This window comes from Eucyclogobius newberryi, unplaced genomic scaffold (genome assembly GCF_026437365.1).
Source record: "Eucyclogobius newberryi isolate DKJ021-1_F unplaced genomic scaffold, fEucNew1.0.hap1 SCAF_11, whole genome shotgun sequence".
Lineage (NCBI taxonomy): Eukaryota > Metazoa > Chordata > Actinopteri > Gobiiformes > Gobiidae > Eucyclogobius > Eucyclogobius newberryi.
The window spans coordinates 34782809-34799979 of NW_027315735.1; the positions used below are offsets into that span (position 1 = coordinate 34782809).

Genomic DNA, 17171 nt, shown 5'->3' on the forward strand with positions numbered 1-17171 from the left:
AACTAAACCGAAACACTGCGACGCGTGGTCATGTTTTCTCTGGAGGCGTTAGTGTTACGCGCGGGCGAGCGTCGTCGTCCAAAACAAACCCGGTCTTTCATAGTTGGTGACGTTTGGAGGTTAATGCTAATGCTAATGCTAACCCTCCCGTTGGAACAGCACCAGAGCGTCTCATCCCCGTTTCACACTTCACTTCTGTGTCTGATGTAGTTTACGAGCCAAAATAAATCCTTAAAAAAGCGAAAGATGCACGAGGAAGGGCATCTGATCGCTTCGGGACGTTTCACTTCTGATGCTATCGGCGCAAAAGTGTGAAATAACGTGTTTTGATCTATTGCTAGCTCGGGATGTCAAGATGAGCAGGTTATTCAGGTCACAATGTAATCGTGAGAACCAAAACAAAGAATGATTGTGACGATTTTAAAGCAAAATTAAGTATTTTTTGTTCAATTTGAAGTCCAAAAAGTTGATCTAAAAGTAAACAACTTTTTTATCTGCCCGTTTTTGTCACATTTAACATTATTTTGTAAAATTTCGTCCCATAAAACCACGAGATCGAAAGAAAAGGAACGATCTCTCTGTTTCGTTTTGTCACAGTCTCGTAAATCGTGATGTTTTTTCTCACAAAACGTACAAAAGCACTAAACCAAATGCATAAACGTCACTGTGCACACTTTATTATAAATACACTTTGTAGAGATGACAAAACCATCTATTTTTAGCCGTTCTAATTGCCGGCGTAATGACCCGTCACATAAATATCACTGCGTGCTAATTGTCGTGTAGCGTACGGAGCGGCCGCGCGCTAATGCCAGTGCGTAGCGCGGATTTGCAGGCGGCAGGCGACTCGCTTGGATCGGAAACTTCTGCTGATCCGCAAGCGTCTATTAATAGCCCCGCCTCCCTCGCTCGCCCTCGCCTCCCCCGCCTCGCTCGCCCTCGCCTCCCCCCCCTCGCTCGCCCTCGCCTCCCCCGCCTCGCTCGCCCTCGCCTCCCCCCCCTCGCTCGCCCTCGCCTCCCCCGCCTCGCTCGTCCTCACCTCCCCCGCCTCGCTCGCCCTCACCTCCCCCGCCTCGCTCGCCTCGCTCTCTTCCCCGCTCAGCGCCGTGTCCCTGAAGACCGCCGCAGTCACGAGCGCCCCCCAAGTCTCACACACATGCTCGCTTTACTGCATCCCGTCCTCTTCTGACCTCCTCCATCCTCTTCCATTCTCCTCCATCCTCTTCCATCCTCTTCCATTCTCCTCCGCCCTCTTCCATCCTCCTCCATCCTCTTCCATCCTCCTCCATCCTCCTCCATCCTCTTCCATTCTCTTCCATCCTCTTCCATCCTCCTCCATCCTCCTCCATCCTCTTCCATCCTCTTCCATCCTCCTCCATCCTCTTCCATCCTCTTCCATCCTCCTCCATCCTCTTCCATCCTCTTCCATCCTCCTCCATCCTCCTCCATCCTCTTCCATTCTCTTCCATCCTCTTCCATCCTCTTCCATCCTCCTCCATCCGCCTCCATCCTCTTCCATTCTCTTCCATCCTCTTCCATCCTCTTCCATCCTCCTCCATCCTCTTCCATCCTCTTCCATCCTCTTCCATCCTCTTCCATCCTCCTCCATCCTCTTCCATCCTCTTCCATCCTCTTCCATCCTCCTCCATCCTCCTCCATCCTCTTCCATTCTCTTCCATCCTCTTCCATCCTCTTCCATCCTCCTCCATCCTCCTCCATCCTCTTCCATCCTCTTCCATCCTCTTCCATCCTCCTCCATCCTCCTCCATCCTCTTCCATTCTCTTCCATCCTCTTCCATCCTCCTCCATCCTCCTCCATCCTCCTCCATCCTCTTCCATTCTCTTCCATCCTCTTCCATCCTCTTCCATCCTCTTCCATCCTCTTCCATCCTCCTCCATTCTCTTCCATCCTCTTCCATCCTCCTCCATCCTCTTCCATTCTCTTCCATCCTCTTCCATCCTCTTCCATCCTCCTCCATCCTCCTCCATCCTCCTCCATCCTCCTCCATCCTCTTCCATCCTCTTCCATCTTCATCCTCTTCTTGATATAAATCTCAGCAAATTTAGTCAATGAATTATGGTTTGAAAGATTTTTCAATTTTAAAAATGTTTTTATGTTAAAATGAATAAATCATATAAACTCACGGGACGTTTGTGATTGCATCAACTTACCGATTAATCGAAAGAATAACCCCAAGATTCATCGAACGCCAAAATAAAAGTTGCGATCCTAATTTACACTTTTACACATGTAATTATGACACATATAATATCGTGACAAATGTAATTATGACACATATAATGTCGTGACAAATGTAATTATGACACATATAATGTCGTGAGATCAGTTTAACTGGAGGTAATGACAGTTTCAGAGCATTTTAGTATCGATAACGCAGATTACTGTTGCGATACTATTAGTATTTACTCCGTATCGGATCGGAAAAAGAATCCCTGGCATCACTCTCTCCCTCCTCTTCTGTTCCATCTCTTTCTCCTTCTCTCCTCCACTCGCTTCTCTTTATTGCCGTCCTTTCTAGTTCCTCTCCCTTTTCTCTCCCTCCCTCTTCCATCTCTCCCTTTCCCCTTTTCTCTCCTCCTCTCCTCTCCTCTCCCTCCCTCCCCCCCCGTCCGCAGTCACGGGACGGTCACCGCTCCTCCCCCTCTTAAGTCACCGCGCGTCCTCGCCGTGGCCACGACCGTATACGGCAATCCGCCCCGGCTCCGACGTCACGGCAGCGTTTGCGTCACGGGAGGAGGTGACGACACGCGGTTATGTATGTGTACTATCGCAGCGTTACGTCACCGCTGCGGCGAGGGGGGGAGGGGGGGGAGGAGGCTCCGCTCGGCTGCATTCCTCCAATGAGAGAGAGAGAGAGAGAGAGGGGAGAGAGAGGGAAGAGAGGGGAGAGAGGGAGAGAGAGAGGGAGAGAGAGAGAGAGAGAGGAGAGAGAGAGAGAGAGAGAGAGGGAGAGAGAGAGAGAGAGGAGAGAGGGAGAGAGGGAGAGAGGGGAGAGAGAGAGAGGGAGAGAGAGAGAGAGAGAGAGAGAGAGAGAGAGAGAGAGAGGGAGAGGAGAGGAGAGAGGAGAGAGGAGAGGGAGAGAGAGGGAGAGAGAGAGAGAGAGGAGAGAGGGAGAGAAGAGGAGAGAGAGGGAGAGAGAGGGAGAGAGAGGGAGAAGGAGAGGGAGAGAGGGAGAGAGAGAGAGAGGAGAGAGAGAGAGAGGGAGAGAGAGAGAGGGAGAGGGAGAGAGAGAGAGAGAGAGGAGGAGAGAGAGAGAAGAGAGAGAGGAGAGAGAGAAGAGAGAGAGAGAGAGGGGAGAGAGGGAGGAGAGAGAGAGAGGGAGAGAGAGGGAGAGAGAGAGAGAGAGAGAGAGGGAGAGGAGAGGGAGAGAGGGAGGAGAGAGAGGCGAGAGAGAGAGAGAGAGAGAGAGGAGAGAGGGAGAGGAGAGGAGCTGGCCGGCGAGAGATGGCTGCGTTTCGAGCTCTTAGGAGAGAGGGAGAGAGAGAGAGAGAGAGAGGAGGATGCAGCAGTTATTTTTAGCCTCGTGCAGCAGTTGAACGGCTCTGCGTGACATCTAACACGGGAAATCGTTTGAATAATAGAACATGTACTATTAGATTAAAGCGCCCCCTACAGGTCAGACAACTCATTGAACTAAAATGCAGTTAGGACAATTATACTTTTAATTAAGCTAAGAATTTTAAAAATGCCATCACAGAAGAGCACTTATTTTAGGTTTATAATTTCACTTCCTGGTTGTAATTGATGACATCACACTAGTAAATTATCCAGGAAACACTGAACAAAAAAAAAGTTTTTCTTTTTTTTGACAAATAAAAATATATGCGACTTTATTTTGTTGAATTCATGTTTCGAGTCAAAAAAGTTGTTTCTTTGTCTAAATTCTGCATAAACTTTGACTGGAATGAGTGTCCCTGGTGTGATGTCACTTCCTGTCCCTGGTGTGATGTCACTTCCTGTCATTTTCTACGGATTTAGTTTTCTCCACAAATACCTGATCGATTGTGTAAAATTATCATATATGTGTAAATATATATATATATACATATATATATATATATATATATATATATATATATATATATATATATATATATGTACATATATCTTCTCCTGAAAGTGTTTTTCAGACTTCCTATAAGTGATCTGTTCTTTTCTTCTGGATCTTCCTGCGTTGCACCAATGAAATTTCCCCATGTGGTACAATAAAGGAATATCTTATCTTGTACTGTATATTAATAATGTGTGGGTTCATTTAGCACACGCTACAGTTAGCGTGCTAGCCACCGCTTATCGCTAACATACATGAATAACAGAATACATTCTGGATTCCTTAATCAAACACGTGGAGCCTGGTGGAATATTCATGTCATTTATTATCACGAAGCTTCTAAATGAATGACTGAGTTTGTATTCATTAACACTGTGTGGAGCTGTTTGTTCACCCGGAGCAGCGCAGAGCTCGCGCTAATCGACTGCTAACGCTATTTCCCATTAGAAACACTCTTTATCGTCCGTTGGTGGTGACCTGGAACATCAGTGAGAATGAGCAGCTGTTTCCTCGAGCTTCTGAAGCCGGTTCTCAACAATTTAAGACAAGATCCGTTAATTTGTATCTGCCGCCGTCGAATGAAGCGGAACGGTTTCCTCTCTCCGCCTCTCCGGAGCCTCTCCAGAGCCTCCCTGGGGCCTCTCTGGAGCCCCCTCTTTGGAGCCTCTCTGGAGCCTCTCTGGAGCCTCTCTGGGCCCTCTCTGGAGCCTCTCTGGAGCCTCTCTGGGCCCTCTCTGGAGCCTCTCTGGAGCCTCTCTGGGCCCTCTCTGGGCCCTCTCTGGAGCCTCTCTGGAGCCTCTCTGGGCCCTCTTTGGAGCCTCTCTGGAGCCTCTCTGGGCCCTCTCAGGAGCCTCTCTGGAGCCTCTCTGGGCCCTTTCTGGAGCCTCTCTGGAGCCTCTCTGGAGCCTCTCTGGGCCCTCTTTGGAGCCTCTCTGGAGCCTCTCTGGGCCCTCTCAGGAGCCTCTCTGGAGCCTCTCTGGGCCCTCTCTGGAGCCCCCTCTTTGGAGCCTCTCTGGAGCCTCTTTGGAGCCTCTTTGGAGCCTCTCTGGAGCCTCTCTGGGCCCTCTCTGGAGCCTCTCTGGAGCCTCTCTGGGCCCTCTCAGGAGCCTCTCTGGAGCCTCTCTGGGCCCTTTCTGGAGCCTCTCTGGAGCCTCTCTGGGCCCTCTCTGGAGCCTCTCTGGAGCCTCTCTGGAGCCTCTCTGGATTCTCTCTGGGCCCTCTCTAGAGCCTCTCTGGGCCCTCTTTGGAGCCTCTTTGGAGCCTCTCTGGGCCCTCTCTGGGCCCTCTCTGGAGCCTCTCTGGAGCCTCTCTGGGCCCTCTCTGGAGCCTCTCTGGAGCCTCTCTGGGCCCTCTCTGGAGCCTCTCTGGGCCCTCTCTGGAGCCTCTTTGGAGCCTCTCTGGGCCCTCTCTGGGCCCTCTCTGGAGCCTCTCTGGAGCCTCTCTGGGCCCTCTCTGGAGCCTCTCTGGAGCCTCTCTGGGCCCTCTCTGGAGCCTCTCTGGGCCCTCTCTGGAGCCTCTCTGGAGCCTCTCTGGTCTTGTGTTTTTTCCTTTTCACTGTGTTTGTTTTCATGTCTTCTTGCTTCTCGTCCTCGACCGTTTGCCGGATGTCTCTGCTCACTCTCTCCTCATTTCACGCTGCTCTGTTTAAAGACTTTGGGGGAAAATATGAACAAAGAGAAGCTGTAAATCTATAATTAGAGATTCTGAGTTGCATTAAATGCGTGGCGTTTGTCAATGTTTATGGGTCGTTTATTGGAGTAATTGGAGTTGGCAGAACTTATTGTTGGGCCTAATAATATTTTGTGAGATCAATAAAGAGTGTTTTTGGCAAAGGATGTTCTGAAGTTCATTTGTAGTCGGCCTCAGAGAGTTTTATGAAGCGAGAGGATCTAAATTTGGACCAAACCTGGCAACGCTGAGTCTTCGGGCGGAGAATATCAAACGTCATGAGCCATCGATACGTCGGGAATGAAGACGCTCCTCGTTTAGACTCGGAGGAAGTGACTTTAGAGTGGAAAGTGAATAAAAGAGCTTTTCAGGACACATTACAAGTCTAATCATTTATTGTGCACATGGTGAATAACAGAAGCTGTCGTGTTAGCCTTTACAGTTTGTGCATTTCATGGACTTTAACTCTCAAAAGAGGTTCATTTAAATACTATTGTTAGAACGTCAATATCTGCGTCTTAAGTGATGAAAACAGAAGGTATAATTTAAAGTTTTACAGTGCGTTGTAGCGTCTAAAGAAACGAGGAGGGAAAAGCCAAAGGAGACGACGATTCTTCAGCTCAGGACACAGGTCTTGGACTGAGACGCCTCCGCTGAAGGAAGGAAGGAGGAGAGGAAGGAAGAGAGGGAGGAGGAGAGGGAGGAGGAGAGGAAGGAGAGGGAGGAAGAGAGGGAAGAGGAGAGGAAGGAAGAGAGGAAGGAAGAGAGGGAGGAGGAGAGGGAGGAGGAGAGGAAGGAGAGGAAGGAAGAGAGGAAGGAAGAGAGGGAAGAGGAGAGGAAGGAAGAGAGGGAGGACAGGAAGGAAGAGAGGAAGGAGGAGAGGAAGGGAGGAAGGAAGAGAGGGAGGAGAGGAAGGAAGAGAGGAAGGAAGAGAGGGAAGAGGAAGGAAGAGAGGAAGGAAGAGAGGGAGGAAGAGAGGGAGGACAGGAAGGAAGAAAGGGAAGAGGAGAGGAAGGAAGAGAGGGAGGAAGAGAGGAAGGAATAGAGGGAAGAGGAGAGGAAGGAAGAGAGGAAGGAAGAGAGGGAGGAGAGGAAGGAAGAGAGGGAAGAGGAGAGGAAGGAAGAGAGGAAGGAAGAGAGGGAGGAGAGGAAGGACGAGAGGGAAGAGGAGAGAAAGGAGAGGAAGGAAGAGAGGAAGGAGGAGAGGAAGGAAGAGAGGGAGGAGGAGAGGAAGGAAGAGAGTAAGGAAGAGAAGAAGGAAGAGAGGGAGGAGGAGAGGAAGGAAGAGAGGGAGGAAGAGAGGGAGGAGGAGAGGAAGGAAGAGAGGAAGGAAGAGAGGGAGGAGAGGAAGGAAGAGAGGGAGGAGGAAAGGGAGAGGGGGAGAGGAAGGAAGAGAGGGAGGTAGAGAGGGAGGAAGAGGGAGGAGCAGGAGGGAGGAAGAGAGAAGAAGAGAGGAAGGAAAGATGGGAGGAAGAGAGAGGAGCAGGAGGAGGAGAGGGAGGAAGGAGGGAGGAAGAGGGAGGAGACGAAGGAACAGGGAGGAAGAGGGAGGAAGAGGAAGGAGAGAAATAATTGAATTGTTCAGAAACATAGATTTAAACATTAGATATACAAGTATTGTTGTATTCAAGTGGCCAAACATGATAAATCAGGTTTAATAGTTTTCAATTTAAGTGATTTTTTGTGTTTTTGAACCTAATTTCACACAAAAAAGATCAGATTTTTGATTAAAGACTTGATAAAAAACAGTGTCATGCTCTGATCTCAGATGTCAGAAACTCTTGATTTGACTTCTGACTTCTTTCTGACCTTGTTTTGCCGCCGCCGCCTTCTGGGCCGCCTCCTCTTTGGCCTTCTTGCCCTCCTCGATGGCGGCCATCTTGGCCTCGTGCACCTCCTTCAGGGCGTTCCACTCTTTCCTGTTGTTGAGGAGCCGGTCGAGCATCGGCGTGATCTCCACGTGGAAGCGACTGAACTCCTGCAGGAGGCCACAAAGGACACATCAGGAGGCCACAAAGGACACATCAGGAGGCCACAAAGGACACATCAGGAGGCCACAAAGGACACATCAGGAGGCCACAAAGGACACATGTGGGCCGTAAAGAGGAGGCCACAAAGGACACATCAGGAGGCCACAAAGGACACATCAGGAGCCCACAAAGGACACATCAGGAAGCCACAAAGGACATATCAGGAGGCCACAAAGGACACATCAGGAGGCCACAAAGGACATATGTGGGCCGTAAAGAGGAGGCCACAAAGTACACATCAGGAGGCCACAAAGGACACATCAGGAGGCCACAAAGGACACATCGGGAGGCCACAAAGGACACATGTGGGCCGTAAAGAGGAGGCCACAAAGGACACATCAGGAGGCCACAAAGGATACATCAGGAGGCCACAAAGGACATATGTGGGCCGTAAAGAGGAGGCCACAAAGGACACATCAGGAGGCCACAAAGGACACATCGGGAGGCCACAAAGGACACATGTGGGCCGTAAAGAGGAGGCCACAAAGGACACATCAGGAGGCCACAAAGGACACATCAGGAGGCCACAAAGGATACATCAGGAGGCCACAAAGGACACATCAGGAGACATCATGAGGAAACAAAGGACACATCAGGAGACATCATGAGGCCACAAAGGACACATCAGGAGACATCATGAGGAAACAAAGGACACATCAGGAGACATCATGAGGCCACAAAGGACACATCAGGAGACATCATGAGGCCACAAAGGACACATCAGGAGACATCATGAGGCCACAAAGGACACATCAGGAGACATCATGAGGCCACAAAGGACACATCATGAGGCCACAAAGGACACATCATGAGGCCACAAAGGACACATCAGGAGACATCATGAGGCCACAAAGGACACATCAGGAGACATCATGAGGTCACAAAGGACACATCATCTCTCATGTTGTAACTTAACGTTGAGTTTGGGCTTCTCACCTTGTAAACAAACGCGCAGACAAAGTCGATGAAACCGCACTGGAGTTTGGGCAAATCCTCGGACTTATTTCTGTCCATCATGGGCTGGAAGAGACATTAAGCAGAGTGTCAGAGTGAACATCAGAGTGAACGTGAGCCGACAAGTTTTGTTATTTATTTTATTTATTCATTTTATTCATTTTATTCATTTTATTCATATTATTTTATTTATTTTATTTATTTTATTTATTTTATTTATTTTATTTATTTTATTTATTTTATTTATTTTATTTATTTTTAATTATTAGGATTATATTATTATTTTCCTTTATTTTTAACATTATATATGAATGAAACAAGCGTAGCCTGAACTTCACCGTGGACTTCCTGTTTCTCTTCCCAAAAGTCGGATCCGACATAATTCCGCTCGATGTCTGTCCTCCCTCTCAGCCCTCGTTCCCAGCTCACGTTCACTTTCACAAACACAGAATATAAAGTGACAGAAGTATCAAAAGTAGAGCTTACGATCGGCTGCTGCTCCAGAACCGTCCTCTCCAGATCTCCTTGCTCCCAGAACTCGGCGGCCACGGACAGCGCCACCTGCAGGAAATGAGAAAACAAACAAAGAAACAATGACTTTTTGAAAGAAGAAATAATACACAAAATGGAAGAATTATCAAAAATGACAGTATAACAAGACCTCTTAAAGTTAAGATGAATATATTTAGAATTTTGCTAAAAAAATATATAATAAAAATGTTATAGAAAAGCACATTTTTTAGGTTTATAATTTCACTTCCTGTTTGTAATTGATGACATCACAGTAGGAAATTACCCAGCAAACACTGGGCCAAAACTCATCTAATGTCATATTTTTTAATTTTTCAAATACAAATATATGAGAGCGACTTTATTTGGTTGAATTCATGTTTAGAGTCAAAAAAGTAGTTTCTTTTGTATAAATTCTGCATAAACTTTGACTGGAATGAGTGTCCCTGGTGTGATGTCACTTCCTGTCCCTGGTGTGATGTCACTTCCTGTCATTTTCTACAGATTTTTCAACATTTTCTCCACAAATACCTGCTCGGTCGGTGTAAAACTATCATTTATATGTACGACAGGTACAAATACACCAAATAAAGTCTAAATTAGAACATCGTAAAATCGTCATACGTCACTTTAAAGCTCTGTGCGGTTTCTTTGTTATTAGCCGTTAGCAGCTAACTTTGACGCTAACGAAGCAAAAGGCCAAAGTACAACACGAAAGTCAGATATTTTAGCTTTTTTCGTCACTCTGCGGGTCACATGTCACACGTTTACGCCTTCCAAAATGTACTTTAACTTTTAAGCGCGTACTCAAAATCCAACTGAAGTGAACGAGTATAAACTTTTAAGCGAATGAAGTGTTCTAAAAGCAGTATTTGGCTGTTTAGTCAAATCTGAAATATACCGTATTTCCTGGACTATAAGTCGCACCTTTATTCATAGTTTTGGCCAGGATGCGACTTATACTTATATTTATACTTATATACTTTTACTCCGGAGTGACTTATATGTGATATTATTTGTTATTTTCACACTTTTTCACACGCAACTGCATTTCATACTCCAGTGCGACTTATATATGTTTCTTTTACTTCTCTATTATGCATTTTTTGACTGGTGCGACTTTTAGTCCGGAAAATATGGTGATGTGTTTTAGTCAAATGTGTCGTCAAACTTGTCGTATACACTTTATCTTTTAACTTTATTCCTGGTTTAGATGTGCTTTTATCAGCACAAAAGACCGCGACGTCCGTCCTGTTCGCTCTGGTTTAAACCAAGTTTAGCGTTAGCGTAGTTTAGGGTTAGCGTAGTTTAGGGTTAGCGTAGTTTAGGGTTAGAGTAGTTTAGGGTTAAAGTAGTTTAGGGTTAGAGTAGTTTAGGGTTAGAGAAGTTTAGGGTTAGAGTAGTTTAGGGTTTGCTTAGTTTAGGGTTAGAGAAGTTAAGGGTTAGCGTAGTTTAGGGTTAGAGAAGTTTAGGGTTAGAGTAGTTTAGGGTTTGCTTAGTTTAGGGTTAGCGTAGTTTAGGGTTAGAGAAGTTTAGGGTTAGAGTAGTTTAGGGTTAGAGAAGTTTAGGGTTAGAGTAGTTTAGGGTTAGAGTAGTTTAGGGTTAGAGAAGTTTAGGGTTAGAGTAGTTTAGGGTTTGCTTAGTTTAGGGTTAGAGAAGTTTAGGGTTAGCGTAGTTTATGGGGTGCGCGTAGTTTAGGGTTAGCGTAGTTTAGGGTTAGAGAAGTTTAGGGTTAGAGTAGTTTAGGGTTAGAGTAGTTTAGGGTTTGCTTAGTTTAGGGTTAGCGTAGTTTAGGGTTAGAGAAGTTTAGGGTTAGAGTAGTTTAGGGTTAGAGTAGTTTAGGGTTAGCGTAGTTTAGGGTTTGCTTAGTTTAGGGTTAGCGTAGTTTAGGGTTAGAGAAGTTTAGGGTTAGAGTAGTTTAGGGTTAGCGTAGTTTAGGGTTTGCTTAGTTTAGGGTTAGCGTAGTTTAGGGTTAGAGAAGTTTAGGGTTAGAGTAGTTTAGGGTTAGAGTAGTTTAGGGTTAGAGTAGTTTAGGGTTAGAGTAGTTTAAGGTTAGCGTAGTTTATGGGGTGCGCGTAGTTCAGGGTTAGCGTCGTTTAGGGTTAGCGTAGTTTAGGGTTAGCGTCGTTTAGGGTTAGCGTAGTTTAGGGTTAGCGTAGTTTAGGGTTTGCTTGGTTTAGGGTTTGCGTAATTTAGGGTTGGCGTAGTTTAGGGTTAGAGAAGTTTAGGGTTAGCGTCGTTTAGGGTTTGCATAGTTTAGGGTTAGAGTAGTTTAGGGTTAGAGTAGTTTAGGGTTAGAGTAGTTTAGGGTTAGAGTAGTTTAGGGTTAGAGTAGTTTAGGGTTTGCATAGTTTAGGGTTAGCGTAGTTTAGGGTTAGTGTAGTTTAGGGTTAGAGTAGTTTAGGGTTTGCATAGTTTAGGGTTAGCGTAGTTTAGGGTTAGTGTAGTTTAGGGTTAGAGTAGTTTAGGGTTAGAGAAGTTTAGGGTTAGCGTCGTTTAGGGTTTGCATAGTTTAGGGTTAGAGTAGTTTAGGGTTAGAGTAGTTTAGGGTTAGAGTAGTTTAGGGTTAGAGTAGTTTAGGGTTAGAGTAGTTTAGGGTTTGCATAGTTTAGGGTTAGCGTAGTTTAGGGTTAGTGTAGTTTAGGGTTAGAGTAGTTTCAAGGTTAGCGTAGTTTAGGGTTAGCAAAATTTAGATCTGGTTCAGACGCAGATTCATCACTTTATCCACGGATTCTGGCCTGATTTAGACCTCTGCAGATGATACGAACGGCGTGCGAGTTTGTATCGAGGCATCTTATTTTAGAAAGTCTTAGTCACGGAGGAACAATTGCCGCGGGGCGTACAGAAAGCGTGCGGCGCCATATCGTTCTCGCGTGGGAGGCGAGCGAAGCGCCAAGTATCGACCGTCAAAAGTGTCATAACGACCGTCTATCGGGGACGCGGATCTGCCGTTATTTCAGGGGGAGTGATGGAGGCTTCCGACACCTTTGATCAAGTTGGAATGACAAGAGCGGAGCGGCGACAAAAGGCCATTCAGGCTCAGAGACGTTTTATGCCGAGCTTAATTATATCTGCGTTTCGGCGGATCTTTTCCCGACTCGCATTAGCATGAGGCGAGAAAGTGGCGGGGGCGACTGGAACGGCCTGGCACGCCACAATCATGTTCTTTTACGTCGCAAAAAAAACCCCGTTTTGAATCGTTGGTGAGGGCGAGTTGACTTGATGTGCGACTTCGCTGTGTTGCCTCGACGACAGAAAAAAGAAGAACTAAGGAACTTTTTATACATCAAGATCAGAACATTGGTGTAGCAGAGCCAAACGGTGGTATGGGAGGTAAGCGATAGAGCGCCCCCTGCAGCTCGCTGGTGAAAATACAATTAGGTACATATACAAGCTTCTTCTACAATCTTCTTCTGATTCTTGCCCCATTCTGATTCTTCTGATTCTACAATCTTTTTCTGATTCTTCTGATCTGTCTGATGAAGCGTCTTAGTGAGTTTGAAGCGTCCGTTGTCGCCCCCTGTGGTCTCCGGGCGGAAACGCAGCCCCGAAGACGACTCTCCTGAGAAACCCTGGCTCTTTTTTTATATAAATATGTAAAAATTTGGCAACATTGAATTTTGACGTGTCGATAGAGGAAGAGGAAGACCAAAACAAGAAAAGAAGAATGAGGAAGACTAGAAGACAAAGAAGAAGAAATGGAAGAAGTTTATTATGTTATCTCACTTTAGCGCAGTCAATACTTTTTTTACCATTATTATCTTTATACATGTTCCGCGTTGCACCTAAACGCTCTGGCAGTTAAAGCAGAACCACGGAACTTCATCAGAATCACCTTTAATGCCATCGTCAGCGACCAGTTCAGAAATAGATACAAATGTATCACTTCCTGTAATTTTCAAACGTTTTTCTACCGCTTTTCTTGCCGTACGTGAAGCGCCTCCTGGAGGTTCTGAACGTGCCCTACGAATAAATCACGACTGACGGATTATCTGTCACATTAACTTTCCTTTATCACTCTTAAAGTTTGAGGTCATAACGTTGGCCTCACACACACAGGTATTACACAACCTGAATGGAAGTGACATCGCCAGTTTGAAACGTACATATTACAAGAGCCATTAAATACTTGATATATATATACATACTTGGTAGAGTCGTGTTTGCCAATGCGTCATAGAAACTGCTTACATAAACGAAATTGCCACGAATGTATGAGACGAATGCCTTTTTCCTCCAACAGTTCGAAGAGTTTTACAAAACCCGACCGGAAAGAACTTACACTTCTATAAGTCGCGGTGAGTCACCATCCTTCGGGGCTGCGTGGGAGGAGTCTGACTCACCGCGGTCAAACAGAGGTGAGATTTAAGCAACTGATGAAACGACTTAAAGACCTCTCCGCGGGTTTGTATATGCGCCATCCGTCCTCTGTGCCGCTTATTCACGACACGTTCTGAAACCGCTGGAAATGTCCTTTTCCCGAGCGATAAAAGCTCTATGTGCTAAGGAACCATCAGTGCTGCGTGAAAACGTAAGGTTTGCATTTGTCGTCGATAAATTACACACGAGTGAACGCATTACTTGAGCTGGAAATGGATATGTCTGAGGTTTGGCTCGACTATTACAGACGTGAGCTGTGTAAATGCTGATGAAACGACGGGAGGGACGGGAAATGCAGCAGCAGGAAACCGTCAGGAGCAGACAAGACGCCATTCAAAGACTGCTTACCGTTTTTTTCCGGACTATAAGTCGCATCTTTTTTCATAGTTTAAGCCAGGGTGCGACTTATACTCCAGAGCGACTTATATGTGATATTATTCGTTATTTTCACATGACAAGAGGGCGCTCTAGGCTCTAAGCGATGCAGAAGAAGAATCTGCACTTCCTCTTCCTCTGGAGTTTGTGGAGTTGTTTAGAAGTGACACAGAGGAAGAAGAATTCAGTGGATTTAGTGATTTGGGGTAAAACTGATGCTTTGCTAAACTTGTTAGCATGTTCTTTATGCTATAGTTATCTGAATAACTGTTCATATGTTACGTTAACATACCAGACACTTACCACAGTTCTGTCTGTGCCTCATGTAGCTGAAGGTGTTAGCGTTAGCATACGTCATGTAGCTGAAGGTGTTAGCGTTAGCATACGTCATGAAGCTGAAGGTGTTAGCGTTAGCATACGTCATGCAGCTGAAGGTGTTAGCGTTAGTATACGTCATGTAGCTGAAGGTGTTAGCGTTAGCATACGTCATGTAGCTGAAGGTGTTAGCGTTAGCATACGTCATGTAGCTGAAGGTGTTAGCATTAGCATACGTCATGTAGCTGAAGGTGTTAGCGTTAGCATACGTCATGTAGCTGAAGGTGTTAGCATTAGCATACGTACACCTATTCACCATGTTCTCTCATCTGTTATTATTTTAAACTGCATTTCAAGAGGAAATGTCTGTTCTTGGTTTTGGATTTTACTAAATAAATTTCCCCAAAAATGTGACTTATATATGTTTTTTTCTTGTCTCTTATGCATTTTTTGGCTGGTGCGACTTATAGTCCAGAAAATACGGTACTCGATGGCGTGTGGGCCTTTGACTGACGCTGGCCTGGGGGTTGTGGGATGCGGATGCAATCGAGCGTGAATACGGCGAGGGCAAAGAGAGCTAACGGAGGCTAACGCTACGTGTGGGAACGGAGGAAGGACGGAACACGAACCTTGCTCTGGACCTCCCACGGTTTCGCGATGGCGGACAAGTCGCACGCGGTCATCATCATGGCCCTGTGGGAAAAACGGTGGTCGAGTCAATTGAGGACGTTTGACGGGAAAGAGAGTCACACGGAGATCGCGCCGTTAACCGGGCAGAGATCGGATCCACGCGGAGTTCGACGCGTACTCGATCTGGGACGACTCTCGTTGGCGGCGATCGGGAAAGACGCCAGAAAAAAAAACTCTTGAAGCTCATCGGTCGCCACGGAGAGCTTGCCCGACCAGCCAGTCCCGTCTACATATCGTTGGTACGCGGAAGGGTCTAGAATTGGACCACAAGGGGGCGCCAAGACAACTCTCGCAGCATGGACCGCCCAACCACCAACCGCCAACAAAGCGTGTCACGTGTTGCTCAAATGCGGAAGACGTCTCCTCTTAAATGTTTCCGGAACATTCAGAACAAAATATATAACTTTATTCACCTCAGATTTACAGAGTTTAGCGCGTCGCAGAAGTCGGACTCGTTTCTCAATCCTCCGTGTGATTTCCATTAAACGTTTTCCTCGTAAACCGCCGTGTTTCTTTAAAAAAACGAACGGACCGTGCGTTTCTCCGATCGGTTAATCCGCCTGTCAATCACGCCCTGTAGAAATGAGAGCGGCTGGACGCGATTCCAGAACAAAAGGTCTTTGCGAAGTATTTTCAAAGCGTGCGGTCTCGGCTGGTCGGGGCAAACGGGCAGCAAGGCGAAGAGGAAGAGCGCGTTCACGAACTCGACAAGAATCTGTGCCGAGTCTGCGCTTGGGCTCGAATCCTTCCACCAAAACGTTGACATCTCTTCAACCGACGTAGAGTTCAACCTGTTTCACGTTTGGACCGATCACGTCTCTTATCATGTTTAAACTAATACTTACATTGGATTGAAACAAAATCCGCATAGGCTGGAACGCAAACCAAACGTGTTACAATGCGACTGGTCTGATCCGTGAGCGGGGATGTCACCACGTCAAATGTTAGTGATTATCGATTATTGTAAGAAAACAACGTTGCGATTTTACGATTATTCGCGAGACTGTGACCAAACAACAGTGAAATCTTTCATTTTCTTTCGTTCCTGTGACTGATCCTCAAGTTTGTCACCGACTTTTGCGAAATGTAACTTTCCGAAAGACAAAATAAAGTTATAGAGGTATGTTTTGGATGACACATAAATAAATATACATGATTTTGCGTCTTAAATTGTCACGATTATTAGTTTTTAGTTGGTACAATTATATTGACGTTTATCTGCGTCCTGTTTCTGACACCACGCTCCATCAGACTACACCGAGGCATTAACGTACTTTCGACCGCTTTTATTAAATCGTCTTCATCGGTAAATGCAATAGATGCGGCGGGAGGTTGTGGTGAATGATAAAAAAGTGTTTTACATGACGATCTCTTTGCGTGTGGTCTCCAGCTGCATGTACTTGGTCCAGTCGTTCCAGTTCTCGTAAGTTTTGGATTGGTCCACGATCTTCTGGAACATGGTCCTCTTTCTAAGAACAACATGAAACACACACAAATGCAAATGTAACAGATTCGACATTATATTTTACCCATAATTCAGTGCGTATTAGACACAAGGTCGCGGTATTGATATGATTTTGATAGCCTCTGTCTTCTCTGTTCGGCTGTGACAGAGTGGATCCATGTTCTTCCTCTGCAAAAAGTGTGGCAGACTATTGCTGTAGCCCTAGTTCACACTTGTCCCGGTTTGGTCCTGGTTCAGTCCTGGTTCGGTCCTGGTTCAGTCCTGGTTCGGCCCTGGTTCAGTCCTGGTTCAATCCTGGTTTGGTCCTGGTTTGGTCCTGGTTTGGTCCTGGTTTGGTCCTGGTTTGGTCCTGGTTTGGTCCTGGTTTGGTCCTGGTTTGGTCCTGGTTTGGTCCTGGTTTAAGTCCAGATATGTCCTCTTCTTACAACTGTGTTGTCCTTTTACTTGGTTTCTTCTGTTTCTAAAGTGTCTGATTGTCCAAACAAACCTTGCTCCTTTTAGAGATTGTGAAAATGGTTCATATCAAACAAAACCGCATCTGCGTCTCTGCTGTTTAACCCGGGACTATCTGTGTTTCAGCACCATCTACTGGCTGCAGGGAATAACACATAGTTTAAGATAAACGGCGCATTCCCAGCTGGCCTTTCACTTCCTGGTCACAGCACGCAGTCGTTCTGATCGTGATTTTTAACGCCGGAAACGCTCAGAACG

The 17171-nt window shown here is 46.2% G+C and overlaps 1 protein-coding gene across 1 annotated transcript in view; it reads right to left on the reverse strand.

Annotated features, from left to right (window-relative positions):
• Window positions 1-6286: 6286 nt before the first annotated feature.
• The window catches only part of pde6a (phosphodiesterase 6A, cGMP-specific, rod, alpha), a 60488-nt gene continuing 49603 nt past the window's right edge, over window positions 6287-17171 (reverse strand). Inside the window, exons 19-24 of the mRNA XM_072440023.1 lie at window positions 16357-16464; window positions 14935-14998; window positions 9212-9286; window positions 8708-8791; window positions 7551-7719; window positions 6287-6394 (exon numbers count right to left, since the gene is read on the reverse strand). Coding sequence (XP_072296124.1) covers window positions 6357-6394; window positions 7551-7719; window positions 8708-8791; window positions 9212-9286; window positions 14935-14998; window positions 16357-16464 — 538 coding nt within the window. The 3' untranslated portion in view covers window positions 6287-6356. The remainder of the gene's footprint in view (window positions 6395-7550; window positions 7720-8707; window positions 8792-9211; window positions 9287-14934; window positions 14999-16356; window positions 16465-17171) is intronic.